Below are 24,471 nucleotides of genomic sequence, written 5' to 3' on the forward strand. Positions count from 1 at the left end.
CTATGTTTATAAAATGCCTAATGCATTTGTCTGAACATCTCTAAATATCACTGACTTTTCCGTAATGTTTTTTTCAGATGACTGATTTTTAGATCACTCATGCTATTGACAGGTATTTTTTCCTTCATCTGACAAGTGTGTTTATTCCTCAACCTTCAATTGAAAATCTGCTCTGGTGCCCATCCTGGGACAGGCTGAAACTCTTCCAAACTGCAAAGGGCTCGGTTCCTGCTGATTTCACTGACAATTCCCAGTGGCTCAGAAAAGCAAGATTTCCAAGTGACATTGGTGCCCAGAGAGTAGATAGGTACCTGATGTGTCTTTTGGCTATTTTAGATTGGCCCATGTAGTACAGTACTTTGGTGCGACCTGTATTTGCAGGTTAATTTAACCATCTTCTGATGTTTAGCATTTCCTGTAGTAGGTTTCTGTTCTGCTACATGTCTCCTGCTCTTGGCAGAGCATTTAATATGAAACATCTGCACAAAAACATCTTTTTGGGGTTCTGCAGATATGATCAATGTATGTGACACCGCTGTCTCTTACTGCCAAGAACAAAACTTTGCTCCTGACTGCAGAGTCAGTTTAATTTGGGGGAAATAGATAGGATGTGGTTGTGACTGACATCCTTGCCAAAATTGTCACTGCGGCTTGTTCTGTTAGGGTCCTTCAGGTGCAAGTTCTGTCCCTGAAAGCCATATGAAGGCTGCTGAGCCCCAGTCTGCAGCCACAGCCAGGAATCTCCCAGAGCTTTTGGTTGGGTGTTCAGGGCTTGAATCCAGAAGAGCCATCTCTGAGTCAGCTGAGGCTGGGTGATACTGGCAGCAGCAGAGAGAGCAGATGTAGTAAGCTTTGTTGGTTTCAGGAGAAGTCTGATTTGAGGGAAAGATCATAGCTTTTTGTTTGTGGGAAAATAATCTCTCAGTACTTTTAGAGGTAGGCTAAAAATGATTTTGATACTGTATTATATTAAAAAATGTATTGTAAAATTATGAATAGTAAAATCAAGGAAATACTCCTTTTCCTGATTCATGCTGAAATTTCCTCCAGAGATTACTTTTGCAGAGAATTTTTAGTTTGCCAGGCTTTGTTCCAAGCTGCAGTAAGGGCAGATAGAGAAAGCTCCAAGTACGTCATAAATCTGAATTTCTCTCCTTGTCAGAGCTCTAGGAGTCCCCAAAGCTAAGACTGATAAAACCCAGCTGCTGGCAAGGTTTGAACATGGTGGAGTAGTCCTGAAGAATGGCTGTGGAAGAGTCCTACACCTGCCTCATCGCCCAAATTCTGCACAGTGAGGATAAACAGCCCCTCTAGCAAGGTGGAGAAATGGCTACGATGGAAGAGGCTGCAGGATGGGTCGCTTCTGTCCTCACCTCCACGGGCTCTGCTGGGTTTGTCAGGACAGAAGGTGGTTTGAACCTCAATGTGGATTGAGGCTGGATGCAGCAAAGAAAACCACAATGAGATCTTTTTGTCGTTTCCCATGATACCAGCTGCAGCACAACCTGCGTTGGGTAACAGGAGGTGCTGAGCAGAACATGTTTCTTTAATCTAGTTTCTTTCTGGGTGAGAAAATACCTATAGTGAGGCACCTTCTTCCCTCAGGACCCTCAGGCCTTTGCTGCCTCCTGCAGTCAGGGAAGGGGGGTGGTGCTGGTCTGACCAGAGCTTTTGCACAAAATCCAGCTGCCGAAGAAAGCAGTGGTGCTTTCCTGTATAGGAGAAAATGTGCAGATGCTCAGGCAAGTCCAATGCCTCCTACACGAGAGTGCAAAACTGATGACTTCAACTTCCATCAGGCATTCTATCTCCTCCAGCAAGGTAGTAAATTCAGAGATTACAAGAGGAGGAACAAATTGAGCACCCTCTCCCCAGAAACTGTATTTCCATCATCAGAGGAGGTATGCATTCAGATCAGCTTGAGCATGGAAGGGTTTGGGTCCAGGCTGCTGACATGCTGCAGGAATGGGACAGAATTTGGCAGACACTTCACCATGCAGACACGTCCCATGGAGTTGGAGCCCCCTTGCTGGTAATCAGCCCCAGGGGCTTGGGCTGTCCCGAGGACGCAGGTGGAACAGTGCCTGGTTTGCACCATGACTACTTGCTCAGCACTGCAATGCTGCATTTCTCCTGGGCACGTCCAAAGCAGACATGCAGGTGCTAGCAACAACCCTGGAGAAATGTAGGCCTTGCAAGTCTTCAGGCAGAGCACAGCAATACCTGCCTGCAACTCTGGGGGTCAACCTGTGGAGCAGGTGCCAGTGTTGTCCTGCAGCGGGACGTGTTCTAGTCCCCGGTTCACCACTTCTGTCAAGTGTGTTCAGCTGATTTGCCCCTGGGGCTGCTTGGGTCAGCCCATGCCCTGCTCTTGTCTGTCCAGTGCCCCCACACCAAGTTATTGCACTGACTGTGGTAGCCCTCAACAAATCAATCAGTCTGTGGCTGCGAGGTAAGGACTGAACCTGTATTGCTCTGCTGGGCAAAAAGGGCTGTAAACAAAAAACTGAAAACTCAATTTAGTGCCATTGCTCGGGTGGATTACTAAGTAGGCCCCTTGCTTGTTAATACCAAGAGAAATAGAAATCATTTACTTTCTACAACAAAGCAGTCTGATGCTTGTATTTTCCTAGTCTAGGGTGGCATGCTTTTATTTCTGTTTATAATCAGTTCCACTTTCTGGTTTCCGTGTACCAGGGACTTTTTGCATGTGGTTGGTCCCTTGAACCCTCAGGGTCTGTGTACTGCTTCTCTGGGACTTGCAGCTAAGGTAAAAAAGTAGAAACCTGGCTCTCTGAGCATGGCAGAACTCCCTTTATTTCCCTGGAAAAAGTGTTCATGGGTGGGACATAACTCAGAAAATCCTGAAAAATGCTTCTCTTGCATAAGGCATTCATGTCTGTATTCTCAGCCTTGCCAAGTATACCAAGTCTCAAATCTGTGTGTCTGTGTGTGAAAGATGGAGTTCATTATACTTACATACATTCATTTTCCATTGACATATTTGTGTTAATTGCATATTCTTTTCATATAAATTTAGAATTTCAGTCCAAATAGCTGTCTACAAAAGTTCATTGCGATATGTTATTGCTTTACACTCACTGAGAGGAAGCAGCAGGAATTTTTGCTTTCTAACTTTCCTGGGAGCAGGGTAACAACATCTATGTGCCACTGGGTTGTGTTTGCTGTGTGCTATTCAGTAATTTTCCCCAGAAGTGGTTTTATTTTAATGGCAGGCCATCTGATCCCAGAGTCTCATCTGAGCACTGAATTTGCAAATATATGTATTTATTATCATTATATTTGAACAAGTATAATGCCTGTCCCAAGATTCAAGCCCATTCAAAGCTGGAGTCTGAAAAGCACATTCATCATTCTGGGTAGTACTCACTCCAGCTGCTTTCCTGTGAGAGGCCTCTTTTGGCTTTTCCAAGCAACCAGCCACCCTCCTGTACAAGCAGCTCCAATTGATTTCCATGGGGTGTTTTTTAGTTGTGCCTTAGCCTCTAAGCAGTTCACAAGTTCATGGGCTTACAGAAACCCGGGCTATACCTGCCTCTCTTCATAGACAGCAAGGATGGGTTTATTTTTAGCACAAGTATTCCAGAAATACATTCCACCCCTCTTCAGAAATGTGTGGGAGAGACAGGCACACGTATGCAGACGGTTTTGCCTACATTCGTGACAGTGAGCACCCGAAAACTGCTTTTCCGCTGCCTGTTGTCATCCCAAACCCCATGTTTCTGCAGTTGTCTCAGAAAGCTCAGCTTGTAGGTGCTGTGATGCACGCATTCAGCAGATCTCATCGTGTAAGTGTTGGAACAGTGCAGGGCATAAGGAGCTGTTGGAGCATGCAGTTTGGGACCAAAACATAACAGAAGCGTCTTGATGTTTGGCAATGCATGTGTTTGGTTTAGGATGAATTAGGGGAAGAAGTGCAGCACCAAAAGCATAGACCAGGAGTCCAGGAGAGCAGGCTTTGCAACATTTTCCTGCCAGGATACATGGGGAGAGCAATACACCTCTCCCAGGTGAGGAAATCAAAGCTGAAGGCTGCTGTGGGGAAGGCAGGCCATTGCCTCTCCAAGGGCAGCTGGGCTCATGCTGCTCCTGGGTCGCAGGGAGCTTCTGGTCATCCCAAGCCTGCCAGAGCCTGGAGAATCTCAGGCAGCAGATTCGGCATACATGTAGTTGTCGCCTTGCCCATGCTGTAGCAATGTAATTAGCAGCTCTTTTTAAAATGCAAATGAGCACTGAGCTCACATGGAGCCCTGTTCTGCCATAGAAGCAGGAGCCGGGCCATAATCACAGGAGGTTCTTCATTTTGCTGCAGGCTGTGGCTCAAGTCCAGGGTGATGCTGAGCCCCAGGAGAGCCCCACGACTTCAGTAAGGAGCTCTGTGCCCTCAGCAGGGCACGGGGGGCAATCCATTGTTTATATCTGCAGTACAAAAGCTTAGCTCGCCGACTTCACGGCATATTTCCCCTATTATTCAATATCCTACTGCAGTTTGCCAGATGAAACCCAATGCTGGCATGTGCCTCCCAGGAGGGCTGCTGGTGTTGTTTGCTTTGGAAGGAGGGTGGAATGGGGTCCTTACTCTAAGAACACTGGACACATTTGTCCAGCCCTGATGATGAAATGAGCTATTTATGAGAAGGCACTGGTAGGACAGTAATGTGTTACTCACGTCCATGCTTCTTGTATGGTATTTTTAATGGTGACCTTCATAAACATTTTGACTCCCACCTGGAGACACAAAAATGCGGTGCTTTCAAGCTTGAATCACTGGCAGCAGCAAGCCAATCGCACACCGTTACTTTCTGTATTAGTTATCTCTGAAGCATTACCACTGGCGAATCTGAATGTAAAAATAGCTGATGACTGTTTGTTTCATCTGTCTGTTACTTGACACCGCATGGTTATTCCAATACGTATGTTTGCCTCTTCCCCACCATGATCTCCGTTTGGCTTCCCCTTGCCTGATAACTATTTAAATACATTTTACTAACTTTGGATTCCTTGCTCACTCCACTTCACCTGGCTGGCAGGTCTGTGAGGGCTCAAGGGTTAGCTCCTCCACTTTTATTTTTTACTTATTTATTTTATCAGTGACTGTTCCTATTAAAATAACCATGTTCAGAAGAAGAGTCTGAAACTCGTAAATAATGGGAAGTGCTAATAGTAAGCAGACTGCTGTAAAATGTGCTGGGGCTTTGACTTAAAGGAAGAAAGCACAGCACTGTACTGCCCCTGATCGGGAAGCTGGAGCACCAAAGGTAAGGGGGAGGCATATGGGCATTTTTTAAAACCTGGAAATGGTGACGAATGATGGTGTCTGAGTGTGTGAATGTGTAACTGATCAGATGAGAAAAATAAAACAGCATTTTTATATTTTTCTTCAGGGATGAGAGGTGGAAAGTCCTTTCATTTTGTCCAGCTCTTTTCTGCTCTCAGAAATGCAGGATTGCCTCTAAAAGTCTGTGTATGGAAAGAGCCATACATATAGATTTGTATGCAGTGATTACTGTTTATGACACATAACTGTTTGGTAAAGGGGGATGATTTTTGTTTTAAAAGACCACTAAATTGCTATGAAGCTCCATTTAATTGTCCCTCACATTGTGCTGTAAGCAACTTTAAGCAAATATACATTGATTTTATTTTCCAGATGATTACTGCCTAGAGATAAGATACTTCTACAAACTTTAGTGATTTGTGTAGGAGTGTGAAGGCATTTCTTTTTTTTCTTTTTTTTTAACAAATAGGAAGAGAACAGTTTAAATATTTTATAGACAGCAATTAGTACGCTATAGAGCCTGAAAAAGTAAAATACTTCAAATACCTAGGCAGTGCTAAGAGGTCACTATAAATGACTGTGACTATGACTTGTATCCAATTTTAATCACTGGAAAATTTCTTAAATGGTATAAGCTTTTCTGAGTCCAGTTGTTACAGAACTTCTTAGTCTGCCATCCAAAGGAACTACATGTTGTTAGCCTAGCGCAGAACTCAGCAGCAAGATGACAGAAATAATTGAAATAGAGTTTCAGAATCCAAATCCTTATTCTTTTTTTTTTTTTTTTTTTAATGGTCTGTGAACAGGCAATCCAATTAGCTCTGAACAGGGACAGGCATTCTAGCACCAGGCCAAAGCAGCCTACTGAGGCTGACTTTATAGCAGCTCTCATTTAGAGGGTCCCTTGCTGGTGTTCTGCAGTTGCTGGGGGGAAAGCTGGAGGGAAGGAGAAGTGAGAGGAGATAAGAAGGAGAAATAAGCTTTCTGGTCAGTATCAAAGCCCATGGCTCTTTTCCTCCAGTTCTGCAGAGAACTGACCATGTAAAAAGCAAATGCCCTCAGTTAATTGCTTAGAGGTTAAGACTTGTAGAAAATACTAACAAATTAAATATTCATATTATGTAGGAGACGCAATACACCTAAATCTCTGTCCTTCTGTGCATGTCACTGGACGGGTTTTTAAATTACATGCATATTCCCAACTTACTTTGCAAAACATCTGTAACAGGCAATCACCTGTGTACTTGTAGGCCTCAGCCATGTGGAGGCATGCAGGTGTAATTGTGTCCCTGCAATGCAAAGCAAAAGCACATGGAAATTTCACTCTGTAGCTTCTTAATCCTATCTGCTTCTCTGAAATGTTTGTCTCGTCTGTGCTTGCATTACTAGAGCTGTGCAAAAGGCAAAGGAAAATGCAAATCCCTCCAAGACCAGGAAAAAAGCCAACTAACCTTATGACCCAGGCTCGGAGAAATACCACTCCTCTGCATCAGCCTTTCATTTCTTTAGTCAAGCTGATTTTACACACACACACAAAGTTGCTGGCAGAGGGAAATTCTGCAAGTGATTTTTTTAGCTGTAGGCTTGGCTGTGCTACCTTACATGCAGCTGGGGAGCCGGGGCACACACAGCCTTGTCCACCTTAAGAAAGTGGGTGAGTTCATTGCTTTCAGAGCTAGCATGCATCACTTGAGGTAGGGTCTTGTTTTGGGACCAGCCAAGTCTGAGCCAGCTGACAGGTGTGTGGTGAAGGGGAGTGTAGTGCGGGCACATGTATACACTGGTGCGGGAGCTTCACCTTGGAGAGAATGTTGTGCCTCTTTGATAAAGCCTGCATAAGGTTTTGGGTGAGTCAGTGGCTGCCGATACATATCAGTAGGTATATGCGTGTGTGTGCACATACTGAGCTTGGTGATTTGTGATTATGTTGCTGCTTGCCAGGCTTTTATGGCTTTCAAGTGTGTATGGTCAGAGAGTGCTGCTGAGACTCCTGTCTCTTGGCAGCCCCAGGGAAACTGAGGCAGTACTGAATCTATGAGCACAACCCTTCTCTAGGAGCAGGGTCTCCCTCTCCCTGGCCAAATGATCCTCTTTGGACAGGCATAGAAAACAGATATTTAATTATAGTCTTGGGTTTCCTTATCATCCATCTTCCGTGCTTGCAAATAATGATATACGTGAAGGCATTAGCTACTAATGATTAATCTAAATCATCTAGTAACAGTCAGACCAACCTTCCTATGAGCCACGCAGGTCAAATAATGATGCATATTTATTTTCAGTTTCTCACCTAGATACATCGCAATAGTTTCAGGGGTACTTTCCCTGTTGCTTACACACACTGTCTGAAGCTGTTTTGGGAACTGTGACAGGGCTATGGCAGAGCCAGGTACCAAAAGGCCACCTTACTCATACTTTCCACTTGAAAAAGATAGAGATGAAAATACCTGCAAGTTTGGGGAGTGTCTCTAAAAGAGGTGCTTGTGGTTAACATTTGGATACACCTTACCATGTAGTCAGCAGTATCTGGCAGCTGACAGCTACTGCAGATCCTGAGTCTCAGATATGCCTCTGTCACCATTAGCTGGGTCAGACATAAGCTGCTGCACCTGAACATCAGCTTGGTTTGCCTTTCAGCTTCAGTACAGACCCTTGTACAATTCTGCACCCTTCTGATGGCTTCTGTTCTGTTGAGGTATACTTCAGGTGTGAGGACAACATCACTGAGCTTGCTGAGGGAGTGAGGGGACTACCCTGGGCTACCCTGTATCAAGACAGCCATTGCCCTCTCTCTTGGGGAACAAGGATGGATTCTGCTTCAAACTCTTCTTGTTTTCTTTTCTTTTCTTTTCTTTTCTTTTCTTTTCTTTTCTTTTCTTTTCTTTTCTTTTCTTTTCTTTTCTTTTCTTTTCTTTTCTTTTCTTTTCTTTTCTTTTCTTTTCTTTTCTTTTCTTTTCTTTTCTTTTTCTCTCTTTTATGTATCCATTTACAGGATAATAACAAGAAACATCTTAGTATACGCATTAACTGTAAAATAATGAGGAAGTACCTTAGGGACACACCATTAAACCATAGCAATGAATCAATGCCTGAATAGGAACTGGGAGTCTTCATTTCTCAGGATAATAAATGAACCCCTGTTTCACGCTGAAGAGGGAACCGGAAGGAGCTTCCATCTTATTCAGGAGGAGACCATCGGTTGGCTTTTGCTGCTCAAAAAAAGGAAAATAGTGTTGCCTTCAGAGATATTACGTGGGGCACAGGTGGGTGGGCTCCCCTATGCCCTCTCAAAATATTCACATATGTGAATAGCTGTCTGATAGCCAGCTTCCAGGTGGCACACACAGGTAAGACAGGCCACAGCTTTTATCCTTCTTCTCGAATGCCTCTGATGCCATCACAAATGGTTGAGGTGCAGTTTGTCATTGCAGGAAAAACGTTAAGCATATGGATGGCTCTGTGTTGAAGTCACACACTCTAGCCTGTCCAGAAGCATGTATGTTCGTGCTTGCCGTGTGTCTTGCTCAAGTACTGGGCTTTCTTGACTGCATTTGAAAGCTGCAGCAAGGTGTAAGTAAGAAATCTTGCTTTTTCTGCAGCCTGAGCTGGAAAACCTTGAAAACAAAAGCTTCCACTTTCTCTTCCCTACCCTGGTGCAAATCCATATCTGCTGGCCTGATGTTCACCATCTGAGCTCTTGGGGTCTGATTCTGTCTGTAGGGATGTTACTAGGGCAGAGCTCAGACAGCCTGGAAATTCAGCGTCTTTCCCAAAATCTCTTTCTCTAGATTCATTTTGCATCATGCTGGATATTGTTAACAGGTTGTATTAATGAAGTCCCGGCCCTGCCTTAATTTTCTGTAAATCTAGCAAAGGGTCACTGGAGCTGGTGAATTCATTCTGGTGCAAATCTGGAGTAAAGAAAATTTAATTTGGATTTGGCTTTAGTGTCCTTAGGCAGCTCACAGGGTATGAATATCATCCTTAGCTTCATGGCTGTATGAAGATTAATGAAATGGGGTATGTGAATTCTTGCTATCCAGTTATGGATAGTTTATTCAGTGACTCGCACCCTGTCATCCAAAAGGACTGCCTTAGCTGCATGTCAAGGGAGACCGGCCATGGGTAGCAAGGCACAGAGTGCAACGGGCAAGCACTGTGCCTGCCACGGGCTGCCACATGTTGCCATGCTCCTCGATGCATCATTATGTCCCCTCTGATCTCCTGTTGTATGTTTAGGTGTGTCTTCCAGAATGTGTGTTTCTCTGGGATACTACTAGTTGCACTGGACTCTGGGGACAACGTGTTGCATATTGTTTTAGATTAACTCCTGAAACTGTTTTGGATTAACTCTTGAAACTAGTTAGACTGTAAATCCTGATGTCTGCTTCGGATTAGAAGTTTTATTTTGTAAAAGTATGTGAAGTTCTGTGTTTCACAAGATCTTTAGAAAGTTCTGCATCTTTCCAAAGTCAAGATTGATGTATCTGGAAAGTTTCTTTGGTAACACAGGCTAGGTATTTCAGGATATTGCATGTGCCTAAATCCTGTGGAATTCAGTGGGTCATAAAGCCACTTAGAACTTGAAAAAATTTTGAACCTACAGATGGCTTGATTTTTTTTTTAATAGAAAATAGATTCAGCAAACTCCCTGTCCAAACCCTGCAAATAACCAGAATATATATATTAAAGGAGTAGGTGAGACCACAAGTAAAAGAATAATAATAACTTGTTTTCTGCAAGAATTATATTTCTTGAGTGAGTATCCTGAGTGAGTGGGTGTGGGTCAGACTCTCCTTGTCAAGAGGCTTAAATGGTCTAAGTGTAAACTTGTGAGTGTAGATGGTATCGGTGTGCTGGGGCTGAGGGGAGGGCCAGCATAAGTGGGGGGTGGTTTCAGGTTCCCCAGCCCGGAGAGAGAAGTGCAGCATGGCTGGATGCAAGCTGCAGATTTCTTTGTGTAGGTCACAGAGGAGAATACACCAGGTTCTCTCTTGTGTCTAGGACACTTGCTGGTATCATTAGAATTTTCTCATGGGTAGGGCTGGGACTGTCCAGCACACTCCTTTACAAGATAACCAGGCCATTGCATTTGTTCTCTTGTCCATGTTTCTAATTCCCTTCCTCCCTGTCCTCTCCTGTCTCTAGCCATTGCAATGCTGCAGCACTCAAACTCTCCCTCTGATATGGGAAAATCTCCTTTCCTACACTCAGGAAGTAAAAACAAGCTTTCATCCTCTAAGACGCACTTGAGAGTAAATGAAAGGAGGTGAATACCTATCTCATTAGCCAGAATCCTGTCAGTGCTCTGTGGAGGGGCTGTACCAATGCAATGTCAGTCATCACTTCAAACTGGTGAGGAAGGTTTGAGTCTTCATGATCTCAGAAAGAGATAGATGTGTCAGGAGCCTGAGGAGAAGCTGAGGGCTTTACAGTAAGTCGGTCACCTGCAAATCTTCATGGATTCCACCATATAATGTAATACCAAACTACATCACTGTATTCAGCTGAAGAGTTTTATAGCATAAAGCTTCCTCCCTGCTCTTGAAGAGTCTTATGGTAAAGTACCACACTCCACAAAGGGCAGTATGGAGACATTTTTTACCTTAACTGCTGAAGGTTAAGCTACTCTTGTGGGATTCAGAAAACATAGATTAGGTTCCCTGGCCAACCACAGATGCTTTAATTGAACTTGGACAAATCAGTTGGTTTTAGGCAGGGTCTTTGCTACTGATGTGTAAATGAGACATAAATCCTGCTTGCAGCAGGAGAATTTGTACGGATAAATAGCCATGAGGTGTACATGTACCATATTACTGAGGAGCTGTATAAATATCTCAGTGTATAATGACTGACCTAGTTACAGACAGTGGCCTTTTCCAGTCAGACATTTAATGCCAACAAATGCACTGTTTGGGTTCAGTTGCTTAAATGTCACTTGTCTGTGCTCACTTCAAGTCATGGGAGAAGCATCATGCCTTTGCCTTGTGATTCTTGCAGAGTTGTGCTGTTCCCAAGTGCTGCACCTGCTCATTGCCTCTGTTAGTCATGTACTATGTGCCTTTGACTTCCCCCATCCTTTCTGTGTGTTACTGACTCTACAAAGGCAGTGGGTAGGGATCAGGCAATGGAAGAAGTAAGCAGGAGTGGCAAGGAAGCCTCAGTCCAAACACGACCCTTTCTGAGAGACATCTCCTTCTTCCAGACTTGACAGAACTCTTGGCAGGATGGGGCATTTGGAGGACATTGGGAAAGGCAGTCCGGAGAGCAGCTGGAAATAACTGTTGGGTCTTTGCCATTGAACCAGAAAGGGAAAGGTAGAGAGACTGGCCATGATTCTCCATGGCTGTTGCAAGGAGTCTCTGTTCCCTCCATTTTTCTTCACGAGGTCTTCATCTTCCAGTGGCTGAAGGTTTGCGGTCTGAATGGAAGAGGTAAGCATTCCAGATGGGGCCTGGAAGAGGTTCCCTCTGGAGATAGGACACAGAGCAGGATACATAACACATGGTCACCAGCTACATATATTTCTTCTTTACATTCATGCTTCTACTAGATTGTAGTGACTATCCATTCTTATACTAGGTTGCAGTTGTGAATCTGATGAGCCTCTAGTTCCAGCTCCCATAAAAACAAATGCACCAGCTTGAAAAGAGCTCGCTGGGAGATAAAAAAATATTTTTCTTCAGAAAAATATGTTTTGATTAAACAAAGAATATCACAATCATATCCATTTTAACAATATTTCCTCTAGAAAGATAATTGGAATAGATTTTTATTATCATCTGGAATATTTACTTAGGAAAACTTCAAAACAAGATCACACTCTCTATTACAACAGAGTATTGTTTGATGCAGAACTTAAAATGAATAGTTTCAGTTAATGTGAAATAACACCTGGCCTCTCTGAGTTAATGACAGTAATAATAGACCATTTTAACTGCTAAGGCATATATTACATGTTACTTTTCATGGCCTGCAAGGTAAAATAATAAAATTATCTGAAATTAAAAGACATTGTAAAAAATTGTGAAATTTGTAATTGAAGTTCTCTTCAGAATCTTTTTCTATGTGAAATTTCTAAGACAATCCAAATGAGAGCATTCTCCCATCATGCACATGCACATGCACACAAACACACAAGCAAACACATTTCCAGATGCTAACATTGTCCACAAGGTAGCAATTCAGAGTGCCAGCCATCTCTGCTGGTGCAGTCTGGGATTAAATAATGTCTACCACACCACTCTTAGATCTAGATAGTCTGGTTATAATTGCAGAAAAGATCAATATTACTTTGTCACAAATGCACTGCTATTGTCAGTGGTGAGGGAAGCCAGCTAGAAAATCAGCATTGCCCAGAGGACATGATTTGGTGGCCTAGCCATGCGGTGTAACTGTGTAGGTTCCAAATCCCATTCCTTCTCATGTTGGTCTGAATGCCACATGGGGGCGAGGTTTGTCTCTGTAGAGATGTTGGATTTCTCTTTACTGTGGCTACAGTTACTCATGTAGCCTTCTGGACAATGCACTGGTGTGGGCTTAGGAAGTAGATGTATTTTGAGTCACCAATTCTGTTCTCAGTTATTCTACTGACGTCAGTAACATGACTCTAGATTTATACCAGTGTAACTGAGAACAGAAGTTGGCTCAAAGTCAAGAACAGTGTCTCCTCTTCTCTGGCCCAGGACAAGCTGTTCAAGACACAATTGCTGGGCCAAATCCGCAAGGGGAATGGACCCCAGTCTACACTGATGTGGTCCAGACACACAGTTCCCTCACCTTGCTGTTCAGTGCAATGATCAGTTGGTACAATACCTGAAGTCACCTTGTTCTGTGCTAGTCATTTCTTTCAGTGTTTGGGGTCTTCGATATAAGCCAGATAGCCCCAGTTCTCCATCCACCATCAGCTGGAGCAGGTGTTTTTATTTCAGTAAAGTGGTTCTTCTTCCATTGAGCAGGAGAGCTCTCTGTGGCTGCCCATTATGACCACATGCATAAATGAAAGTGATCTTGCTGAATGAGGGAAACAGAGACTTGTGCTAACAGTTTTCACCTTATGACCATCTTTATGCAGAAACTGCCTTTCCTGATGGTTCAGAGAAATGTGGATGGAATATCACTGTCTCTCTTGCCAGGCAGCTCCTTGGTGAGGGCATTGTAATCTTCCTCCCAGACCATGTGCCCTGAGTACTGCTCAGAAGAGGCAGTGTTTGTGGAGATGCCCATGCATTAGGGCAGGTCTGAGGGAATACTTGGTTCTGATGCAGCACAGTATGACCAACCCACACACTCTTGGCAGTCCAAGCAGCTAGCAGTCACTGCAGGGCTCTGGGTTTTGAGCTTCCTTGTGGATGGATGCCATGCAGAGAACACCACATGAAGAAACCAGCTCGCAAAGATGAAAATACAACCAAACTTCCTTCCCTGTCCCTCCCCTTCCCATCCTCAAGGGGAATGCAGTGCTGCTGACTTCAGACTGCTATGTAACTTGCAAAGGCACTGCCAAAATGCCACCGCGATGTGTCATGGCAAAATATTTCAGCCAAATACCAGCCCAAGGGGGGTGGAGGAACCAACCATCCCTTTCTGTATTGCAGCAGCACTGATGTCACACACTGCAGCCAGCTTTGCTGGTTCACCCAGCTCCTGCCTAGTGAAAACAGTTGACATTCAGTTTGTGCCAGGCCAGGAATAGTCTCTGTAACTTAACCTCCTCATCACAACTTGCTAGGCATGTAAGAGATCCCCTGAAAAAAAGCCTCTTTTTTAAAAGGGAAGGGAGTTTGATTTCTGATTAAGCTCCTTGAAATCTGAACATTCATCAAAGCTTTTCCAGTAGCTTTTATCGGATGGTGCCTACTGCAAACACCTGAGATGTTTCTCAGCATTTCCCAATCAGTTTCAAACGTTCAGGTTTGCTTTCTTCTATATTGAAAATAAATAGACTAAAATCACATATCCCAAATTTTAGAACTAGATGAATCCTGAGCTAAATTCAGACATTGTACTTTGCTTGCAGGCTTCCATACTTGTACAAATAGATAGGGAAATGTGATTTTACTGGGTTACTAAGCCAACTATAAACAGCTTTCTTTGCCCAGCAGTTTGGAAGGTGATGTTATACAAATATAAGGAATAGTTAGACCAGTACAGTCCTGCTATTTCAATTCAGTCCTTACAATGATCTGCATCTTGAACACTTGGTATAGGTACATCTTTTCCAGCTTGAAACATTACACTGCCCAAGTGCTAATGTTATGTCCAGGCAAGACAAGGATCTTCACAAGGGTTTCAGAGACAGTGACAGTCACTATTCTACTTTAATCAGTGGCGCTGAGTTGTTTTTGTAACAGTGACTCCATCTAGGAAAATAATTGCTGAGATTACATCACAATCCCCATGTTTATTGTTACCCTACTCACTTTTCAGCAAATGTTCTCAGTTTACAAGGGACAAGATGTTTCTTCAGACCTCTCTGTCCATGATATCTGAAAGCCAAGCTTCCTCCTAGTTCAGGCATCACCACCAATAAATAGTGATAAGCATTGTGCCACTGGAATTTAGTCAACAGCTCCGTTGATGAGTGTGCCAGAACATAATCACATGCTCCCATGGCTGTGTTGGCTTCGCACAGTTAAGAGTACCACAGAAGCAGTAAAATTGTAATTTAATCTCTGGGCAAAGAGATAACCAAGTACACATCTCTGCAGCGAGGATGCCATTTTACATCTGTCTACAACCAAATGTAGCATTTTTTGGTATTTCTTTGCTTCTACCTTTTTTTTTTTTTTTTTTTTTTTCCCCAGAAATCTTAAAAAGATTGTGAAAAGTTCTAGTTGATACAAGCTTGTCCTTAGACTAACAGAGATAGCTTTCCTTCCACAGATAAGGTGTAGGAGACCATCCCAGCAGGCAAGCTTTTGTTGCCCCTTTGGCCAGTGTGTTTTGACTGCTGCAGACTGACACAGACGTTTCCTTAGTGCAGGCTCTTCCTTCAGGAAAATCTACACTACCTACTTCTATGTCCCATTTGCACTACCTTAGTGCCAGGAAGTTCTCCCTGTAGGAAATAACTATTGTCTTGCAAGTATTAGACACGCTAGCCTGAAATCCCTGGGGGTCTCCCCAGCAAATGGGCAGCTGCAATGTGTGTCTGCCATAGCTGAACTTTCCTTTAGCGTCTCCTGATTCTGACTCAAGTGCAGAAGCAAAAAGATGATTTGTTTACTGCCCCTCACCATCCCAGCTGTCCACCTTTGGTCTTCTTTACAACAGAGGCAGAAAAAAAAAGGGTTCTCAGGTCTCAGCTGCTTCAGTTCCCAGCCCAGCAGATGGACATCTGTCTGTCCTTGCTGGCAGTAGGAAGTCAGATGCAGCTGGAATGGAGGCACTCATTTTCCTCTGTAGTCCCTCTGGAAGGGTAGCACAGCTGGGAGGTAGAGAACAGCAGGAAAGAAGTCATCTGGTGGCCCAATCCCTCCTTTTAACCTGGAGAAATCACCCACCCTCTGGAGTGGGAAGACAGCTGGGAAACCATTGCTCACTCGGCAGCTGGTCTCTGGTGAGGCTACCGGGGTGTTGAAGGTTGTTTGACTGTTGTCTGTTAGGAACCTGACTGCCTTCCACAAGGTACCAAACCCTCAAATTATCAGTGTGGGATGGATACCTGTCTCTTTTGGTAAGAAATTTTGTAAATCACTCCTGAAATCGTTGTAAAATGTAAATGAACAAATGAATGAATGAGTACAGCATGTGAGAAAATCTTCAGCTTGTGCAAACAAATGTCTTTGTTTTTGAACTGTAGAACTCAAGATCAAAAATGCTGAAGATTGGAAACGTCCCAATATACTCCTTCTGTCACGTCTACGTTGTTGGACTGTTTTTACCTCCTCACTAAAGATGGTCAGAGATGAAGCCAAATACAAGCATGAGAGGAAGTTCTAGAGTTGAGAAGCAAAATTACATGGCAGGTATGCACCTGAATTTCCCTCTCATGTAAGAGTTAAGCATCTCAGCCAAGAGCAGGATGGCCTTTCTCTGGTCTTTTTTTTTTTTTTTCCTTGCTGCATTATACACAAAAATGTATATATGGTAGGGAAAATGAAGCTCTGTTTTGAAAAATCTTTGTAAAACGTAAAATGGAGAAGCTCTATTAAGCTCGTTTTATTCTGGTGTAAATCTACTGTAGTTCTGCATAGGTCATTGGAATTGTATGGCTGGGAGGACAGAATCAAGATTCACTATGATAATTTAAATTTATAAATAGGTTGCCCTATTTATTTATTTTTTTAATAATAAAGGAAGGTGAGGAGTGTTTTCATTTCAAGAAAGAACTGTCTGAGTTATCTCAGCTGAGTAAGCCTGGTTTCTCTGACTTTTCATACTTGGACTAGCACTGAGTCATTACTGGGAAAAGATGCCTTTTCCAAGAGTCGCATGGAGACATGATAAAGTGAAATTTGTGGACCTGGACAGCTGGAGGGTCTGAAATCTGGATTTCATTACTCAGTTCTATAGTAGATTCAAAGTGTAGATGGGGACAACCTCCACCTGTATAGAAGCTGGATGCTACTGTAGACGTGAACTTCGCTGTTTCAGATCATCACAAGTTAATGAGGCAATTCTACTGGGAAATGGAAATACAGATCAGACTTTCTTTAGGGAGTGGGTTTTACATTGTTCTTGGATGTGCTCCTAAAGTAAGTTTCACTGCAGCGTATAGTCAATAGCCTGTTCAAGCCCTTGAGTGTGGGAATAAGTATCTAAAGAGTTTAGAGAGAAAACTCTAAAGGGTTTTAGAGTGTACATTTCAAGTATAGCTGAAGGGTCTATTTTGCTTATATTCTTTCCATCCAATGATTCCCCCACCCTGTCTTCAGGCTGATGTGGAGATAGATATTGCTGTGGGCTCTGCCTTCACATTGTATCCAGGGATTAATGGAAGGCTGTATTATTTTATAATTATGTGGAATGGGTTACTATTTGCTCTCAGCTGTTTGGAACTGAAACCAAATGTTCTCTGTGCTCCTTTACTGGGACTGCTAGAGTCCCCTAGGCACTCCTGCCTTCTGCTGGCTAAATTGATATTAGCAGGCTCTTCAGTTTCAATATTCCAACCCAACCATATCTGGATATGGGTGGCTAAAGCATTTTACCTCAGCAATATTTGCTTGGAACATGCTAATGAACAGTAAAATATTTTTTATTATTCTTTATGCTTTAGCTGCAGTGCCATTCTACTTTTTCAAGCAAGGGCTGTGCTCAGGGTACAAGTCACAGGAAAGCTCCAGCCTAACATGTGGAAGTTCTTTTCTCAAGACATAGTGTGCAATGATGTACTGTGACATTCTTTGTTGAAATAGGTTTTCTTTTCTTTCATTACTGTTTTACTTTTTTTTTTTTTTCAGCCAAAAAAAAAAAGGCCAACCTCTTTAGCCAAACACTTGCACAGCACTTGGAAGTGTTAGTGGCTAGAGGTATGCAAGGGAAAGTACTTGAAATTTGGCTCTTAAGTCTTTGTTTAAGAACTAGAGTAAATAATCTAATGTGAAATAATTTTTAGTGACACTTTCCAATAACTAAGCTATCTACTGTGAGCTACCTGAATTGACTGAAATAATTATTGTTTTTCATGTTGTTTAATGCACTCCTAGCCTTTTTTTAGAACACATGTAGGAGCAAATTAGTCAGTGACTGGTACATCTGGAAAATGCTATTTGTCTAATAGTGTTGCTGTATAAAAATGATAATTCATATTTTTTGGCTTTGCAGAGGAGAAAGCTTCCTTCACCTGTTCTGTAAGATGAATCAATGTGCAGCAGCCCTGTCTGGAGGAATTCCCTTATGCTTGTAAATCGCAAACGACTGGAGCTACCCAACACAGTCATCTGCCTGCTTGATACCTGAAATTAATCATTTGGATAATTCATTCATGACTCCCATGAACAATGCAGGGAAATAAGAAACATACAGAAGGACACAGTGACTCCTCAAGTATTGGGAGTCTTCTGGATGATGCAGACCGAGAGGTGAGCAGCCTCACAGACCGGGCTTTCAGAAGTCTGTGTGTGGCAGAACTTGAAGACTCTTACAATGAACCAAATCTTGCCATTTCCCCTGACCTTGCCCACCAGTTCTCTGCTAAATTTCATCCAGGGACATTAAACCATGCCATCAAGCTAACAGCAAGCTGTAACAAGCTAACAGCAAGAAACAATGAACATACAATATGGGCTTCAACATTCCAGCAGTTACCAAAGTATGCTCTGGAGGAGAAAAAGATTGCTAAAAATAATACCCTTGGCACAGAAAGGAAAAAGCTCAGTTTGCCAGTCCCTGGTCCAAGGAACAATAAACATGTTTCAAAAGTGTCCTCATTGATTAAGACATTTGATAAGACTGCAAACCAAGGGTCAGGAGGTTCCCTGATAGCCATTAAGCAGCCCATTAAAAATAGCTTTCAAAAAAGTAAATTAAATCATGGAAACAATATGGCTTGCGGGGATGACACAGCTATTTTGAGCATTCACAAGGAACTTTCTGAATTTTCTGAGGACGGTCAAGACAGCCACTGCCTTACTGGTAAACACGAGCCACAGAAAAGACCTAATAAAATAGATCTGAGTTATTGTGGTTCTGATGGTTATTATCCTGTGCTGATTGAGATGTCAAAAATAGCCAAGTCAAATTTTTCCCGTTCTTCTAAAAAGGCTTTGAAAAACAAAAATGTGAAAGTTAATGAGCCAGCAAAAAAAGGCAATTTTCTTCACAGTGAGAATAGTGCTTTTGAATCATGGAAAGTCCATCATAAAAAATTGACTGAAAAACAGGAATTTGTTGATCTAATAACAGAAAAGGAAGGTCTTACATACCTTGAAGAAGCACCATTTAGTAAAGGATCCCACACAAGTGAACATAAATTGCCACCTGACAAGACCACTGTTGCCAAGAAGCAGGAGAAGGATTTTCAGATGGAGCCACCACCACCAGAAACTGCATTCAGCACTCCCCTCCCAGCTGTATTTGTACCTCAGGGCCCCCTCCATTCAGGAACTGAATTTCGTGCTGCTCTTCCTCCTGCACCCCCACCTAGGATCCATGTGCACCATGGTCCTCCTCGGCCACCCCCAGTCCCTCAGGCACTTCCTCTTGCAGCTCCCACCCAGCAGAGCCATCCCCCAACACCCCCCGTCCGTGAAGCTCCTCCTGTACCACTGCCCCCCTTGCCAGTGCAACTTTCCCCCCTTGCCTTGTCCCAGGCCTCCGTCTCACCTCAGTCTGTGTCCTCCAGGATCGTTTCATCCTCACCTGTGTCCCAGGCACCTGTCCCACCTCCACGAGTACACCCACCCACCTTAACTGAAGAGGAAGACATCAGTCCCCAACAGGACACCATCTGTCCACCCTGGAGGAGACCAAGGACTACAAAAGAGGCATATGAGAGGAGACAGACTTCAAAGGAGAAGTTCACAGCCAGTGATGAGACATGCTCATTGTCTGAAAAGACGACCAGAGCCAAACCTGATCTGGATGTGACTCCTCTGGATAAACAGGCAAACTCCCCTGGATCAGCCAGTCCCACTTTCAATATCACCGAACTCTTAACACCCATCATACCACCAAAGCAGGAGGTGGACCCCATGGAAGGTGAGCTGATCCCGCTGACACCTCCTCCCACTGACAGCGTGGCAGAGAGGGACGATGAGGCGACCGGGTTTGGTGATTACAGGTCTCGGGATAGTTACAAGGCAAAAGCATCAAGTCTGTTATTCAACTTGAAGGATGTGCGTAAGCGTGTTAAAAGCATTTATACCCCTTCTCCTATGTTAAGGGCCCTGGAGAATAAAAATAAGACTAAGGAAAATATACAGGAGAATATAAAAGTGAATACCTCATCATCAACTTTGCAAGAAATAAGTAACAAAAATATTGCAGAGAAAGACGAGTCGAGTGATATAACTTCTGCATTGTCTGAGTGTGTTCATGAAAATGACAATAAAACTGATTTAACTGGACACTTTACAGACAATTACCTGACTTTGAGTTCACCCCAGACAACAGCAGACCTTTTATTTCACCAAACTGGAGACAATTTACAGCAAGATAATTCAAAATACAAAGAACTGGTTAAAAACACAAGGGATAATGAAAAGATGTTCAGGCATCAATCAGAAGAACCCTATTTAAGAAAAAGTCTGCCGTATCCAGCACTGAAGGCATACAGTAGAGACACTACAGATACAACAGCTGGGCAACCTGTGCAAAAACCCAGCTTCCGAGCTGAGGAAATTGAGAGACAGGCTGGTCATCAGAATGAAAATTTTGCTTTTAGAACCCTTCCAAGCCAACTCTCACCAGCAGAGGATGTGCCTTACAGTGACATCCAAAGCAATGTGGCAGTCAGTGGCCATGAAGCACAAGGCAAAAGAAGCCCTAGCTCTTCTGAGCAATCTTTTGTCTCCACAGTAGAGCAGCCATTTCAGGAGGAGCCATTTCCACTGGATCCCCTGATACAGAAGTCAAGTCTTCAAGAAAGCCAGAGGACTAAGGGTGAAATGAGTGCAGACAGTAAGAAAAGCCATGAGGGAAGAGTGAAAGCAGCTGGGGAAGATGAACTTCAATATTATGCTTGTATCAGCTCTGGTACTGGTGCAGCAGAGAGTAGGGAGGGTAGGGTTACTGGGAATGAACAAAGGAGCTTGATGAAAGAAAAAATAAGGCAAGAGAAGAAGGAAGAGGTCAATAGCATGGATTCTGCTTCTGACAGCATAAAGGACACCTCCACCCCAAGGTCTGAGGAGACACAAACACAACCATCTTCAAGCTCATCCAAACCCTGTCTGTTTATGATCAAAGATAACACATTCAGGTCACCTCAGGTAATAAGGACTGTCAAGTTGCCCCTGTTCAGGTCCTTTTCCCTGGACGATACAGTGAGCAGCAGTTATAAGGAAATGGAAGGTAGATTTGCATCCTCAGCAGCACACAGCAAGCAGCCCCGAGACACATTGCATGCCCAGGAGCGAGGCTGGTCGGCACTGAGGCGCAGAGGGCAGCAGAATGTGAGGGAAGGCACGACTGACAAAGAGAGAGATGCCAGTGAGTCTGGATCTACTTCAGCAACACTGGACCCCAACCTTCTGGAAGATACAGAGAGCTTTTCTTTAGGGAAGCTGATGGAAGAAGATGAAGAGACGTGTGCTTTGTTAAATAAAGTTGGGAAAATGAATGAGGAAAGTGTCTGCAGCAGTAAAGAGAACTCCCAGATTAGGAAGGCAAGACGCAGCTTAACACAGCCAAATTTGGGTCTGGAAAATGACCAAGCACAAAACAACCCCAGCTATCCCATAGAAAGAAAGACAAATTACTTTAAGAACCATCATTTATCTAAGCGTAAAGGTGGTTCTTGTGCGAAAAAAATAATAACTAGGGAGACAATTTCCCCTGTGACTGGCTCTGTATCAGAGGACCACATATATTCTCCTGTATCCCATGAAGTTTTAGAGGATATCCCACACATGGAAGGTGGGTCAGTTTTATTAGACAGTCTTGAATGCTCTGCTGTTACAAGCCCCAGGTCAGGAAGCACGATGCACTCTCTTGTTGCCAGTTTACCATCAGATAAACCAACAATTTCTAGCCTTGGAGAAACAGAGGATGCTATAAACCCTGCCTTGCTGAACACGACACTGAGGAGCCAAGCAGATATGTCTGCAGAAGAGATACTTGATTCAATGCAGAGACATCTACTTGATTCTGCCGGGGAAGCTGAGAGATTGGAGCTCATGGGACTTGGGGAGAGAGGAGCAGGCAAGCCTCCCGCTGTGCCACCAAAAACAGAAAAGGCACTGCGGCGGGCCAAAAAGCTGGCAAGCAGGAGAAAGAAAATGGAAGAGCAGCAGAAAAAACATCAGACAGAACATACAGATGCTGTAGGGAGAAAGCCTTCTCATTCTGGACAGGCAGTAGTATCTCCCTCACCCCTGGGATATTCCCCTCTCCATCCTGTCCCTCACTCAGCTTTTCCTCCTACAGAAACCAGTATAGGAAGACCCACTGTTGCATCAGCAGTAAGCCCTTCACCTTCTTTAACCCAGCGTAAACTCCTCCAAGACCCTGACTCTGGCCAATACTATGTAATTGATTTACCAGCTGAAGTTAATTTGAAGACATTTTATGACCCAGAAACTGGCAAATATGTTCAAGTCTCAGTCCCTTCCTTGGAAGGGAATTTATACCCGCCCTCCTCTTCAGAAATTAGGAATTCTCCCTACGCCTCCTACCCTAGAGTGTTGCCTTTACCAGCTTCATCTGTAGCAGTGCTGAAGTCACCTTCTCAGCTCTCTGAACCTACATGGTTAATGCCAGCTGTGCCAGGAGAACCACCCGAAGATGGCCAACAGAACTACAGAGGCACTGAAGCTGTGGATACTCAGCCATATATTGAACCTGTCTCTTATTCCTATGGCCAAGATGCTGAAGAAACTCAGGTTCACTTAGGAAAGGACATGAGCCCAACCCCAAATACAGACCTAGTGACCCTCACTGATTTAGATGATTTTGTTGCTGAAGGGGTATCCTGAAAACCAAAATAACAAAACATGCCAGCTAGTGTTTTTAAGATCCATTTGGACAGACACACGCACACACAAGCACATGCAGATTTTATGTTTGTACAACACTATATTTCTGAACCTCATTGTGGTCTGGGTGGGAAGGAAAATGAAAGCTGACCGTGTTGAAAGATGCGAGGTGATGATCACTCTTAAGAAGTGTGAAACTGAGTAAGCCCCAAATCATCAGTGAGATAAAGGGGCAATGCCAGCTAAACAAATGAATACAACAGTATGAAGCCACTGCTTGCTGCTGCTGCTGCTTTGCCACTATAGTGGCTGGGATTGCCAAAGCAAGAGTCCTTTTGCCCAGATGGGTTGCATGATGTATGACAGAAAGTAAAACCTGTGAAACCATCCTGTCCATGCTATGAGACCTAGGAAAGATTCTGCATCTCACAAACTTTCCTCACACCCTGCCTTCAAAGTGTATTGACAGATGGAAAGCCTATGGCTACAAATATGCCATGATAAACCTGAGAGTCATTTTTTGCACACGCTGATTACCCAGATGTTATTGACAAGAAGATTGTATACTGGATGCACTATACAGCAGTCATATCAAAGAAACATTTAAACAACCAGAATACATTTGCAGCTGCTCTGGACTTCTCATATACCTTTGCAATATCCACTAACAAGCTGCTGAATTCTTTATATTTGTTGATAATCTCCAAATATGCTCTTCTACAGTCAGGGGTTATTTATAATGCAAATTTAAACTTCAACTTATCTCAATACTTGGCCTGAAATATTTTGGAAAGGTGCAAGGCTGAATGAAATCCCTTAACATTATTTAATTTTTTGTTAGGATGAGAAGACTTTTGCTTATTATAATTGAAATGCTTTTTGGTTTGGTTTGGTTTTAGGCTCCCACTGAAATACAGTGCTAACTTTTAAAACCTGAAAAATATTGTTTCTAATTTTGGTCTCATGCAGTCTGTGATTTAAAGAAAAAAAAAAAAAAAAAAAAGGAAGAAGAAGGAAAAAAAAAAAAGATACAACACATCCAAAGTACTAATTTCTAGAAAAGTGCTTCTCTGAATTATCACTATTCTTTGAAAGCTCTATATCAAACTATAACTCGTCTTTGTTTAAGATCTTCTTTATCATCATAGATAATAGAAGAACCTTGGTGAAAAATGCAATGTGCCTGCTTATAAATATCTAAATTTGGAGTATTGTTTTCCCTTTTTTTCCATTTCATTTGAATAGTTTTCTCTAATTAAAATTGAAGTACAGGAGTTCAAAGGAGCAGACATTAATGTCTGCAGACATTAAAATTTTTAAACAATTTTGACTTGGAATTCAGAAAATGCAGTCTCCCCTGTGATGGCTCATTTTGAAAGAAATAAAAAAGAAGAATGAAAATCAGGAGTGTTTCAGGGATAAGGATCGCATATCAGGCTGTTATGTTAAGATAAATGGTACCTATTATGAATATTTTTCTTCTATTTTGGTCACAAATATTTTACTAAACTGACATGGGGCCATTTTTGTTGTACTGTTACCAGCTTTCACTGTATATTGTCTAATGCCTATCCAGCGTAGGGCAGAATG

The 24,471-nt window shown here is 43.0% G+C and overlaps 2 protein-coding genes across 2 annotated transcripts in view; one reads left to right on the plus strand and one right to left on the minus strand.

The window, feature by feature from the left end:
• Positions 1-4,912: 4,912 nt before the first annotated feature.
• Positions 4,913-23,862, plus strand: C7H10orf71 (chromosome 7 C10orf71 homolog). The gene is made up of 3 exons (XM_032190774.1): positions 4,913-5,279; positions 16,104-16,269; positions 18,071-23,862. The coding sequence occupies exon 3, from the start codon at positions 18,247-18,249 to the stop codon at positions 22,879-22,881; it is 4,635 nt and encodes a 1,544-aa protein (XP_032046665.1). The 5' UTR covers positions 4,913-5,279; positions 16,104-16,269; positions 18,071-18,246; the 3' UTR covers positions 22,882-23,862.
• DRGX (dorsal root ganglia homeobox) overlaps positions 11,210-24,471 on the minus strand; it is a 45,396-nt gene continuing 32,134 nt past the window's right edge. Inside the window, exon 7 of the mRNA XM_032190778.1 lies at positions 11,210-11,769. Coding sequence (XP_032046669.1) covers positions 11,681-11,769 — 89 coding nt within the window. The 3' untranslated portion in view covers positions 11,210-11,680. The remainder of the gene's footprint in view (positions 11,770-24,471) is intronic.

Source organism: Aythya fuligula, chromosome 7 (genome assembly GCF_009819795.1).
Source record: "Aythya fuligula isolate bAytFul2 chromosome 7, bAytFul2.pri, whole genome shotgun sequence".
Classification (NCBI taxonomy): Eukaryota; Metazoa; Chordata; class Aves; order Anseriformes; family Anatidae; genus Aythya; species Aythya fuligula.

Bases quoted from the DNA above. Each gene is read 5' to 3' on its own strand.
- C7H10orf71 (XM_032190774.1), top strand. From the start codon at position 18,247: ATGCAGGGAAATAAGAAACATACAGAAGGACACAGTGACTCCTCAAGT.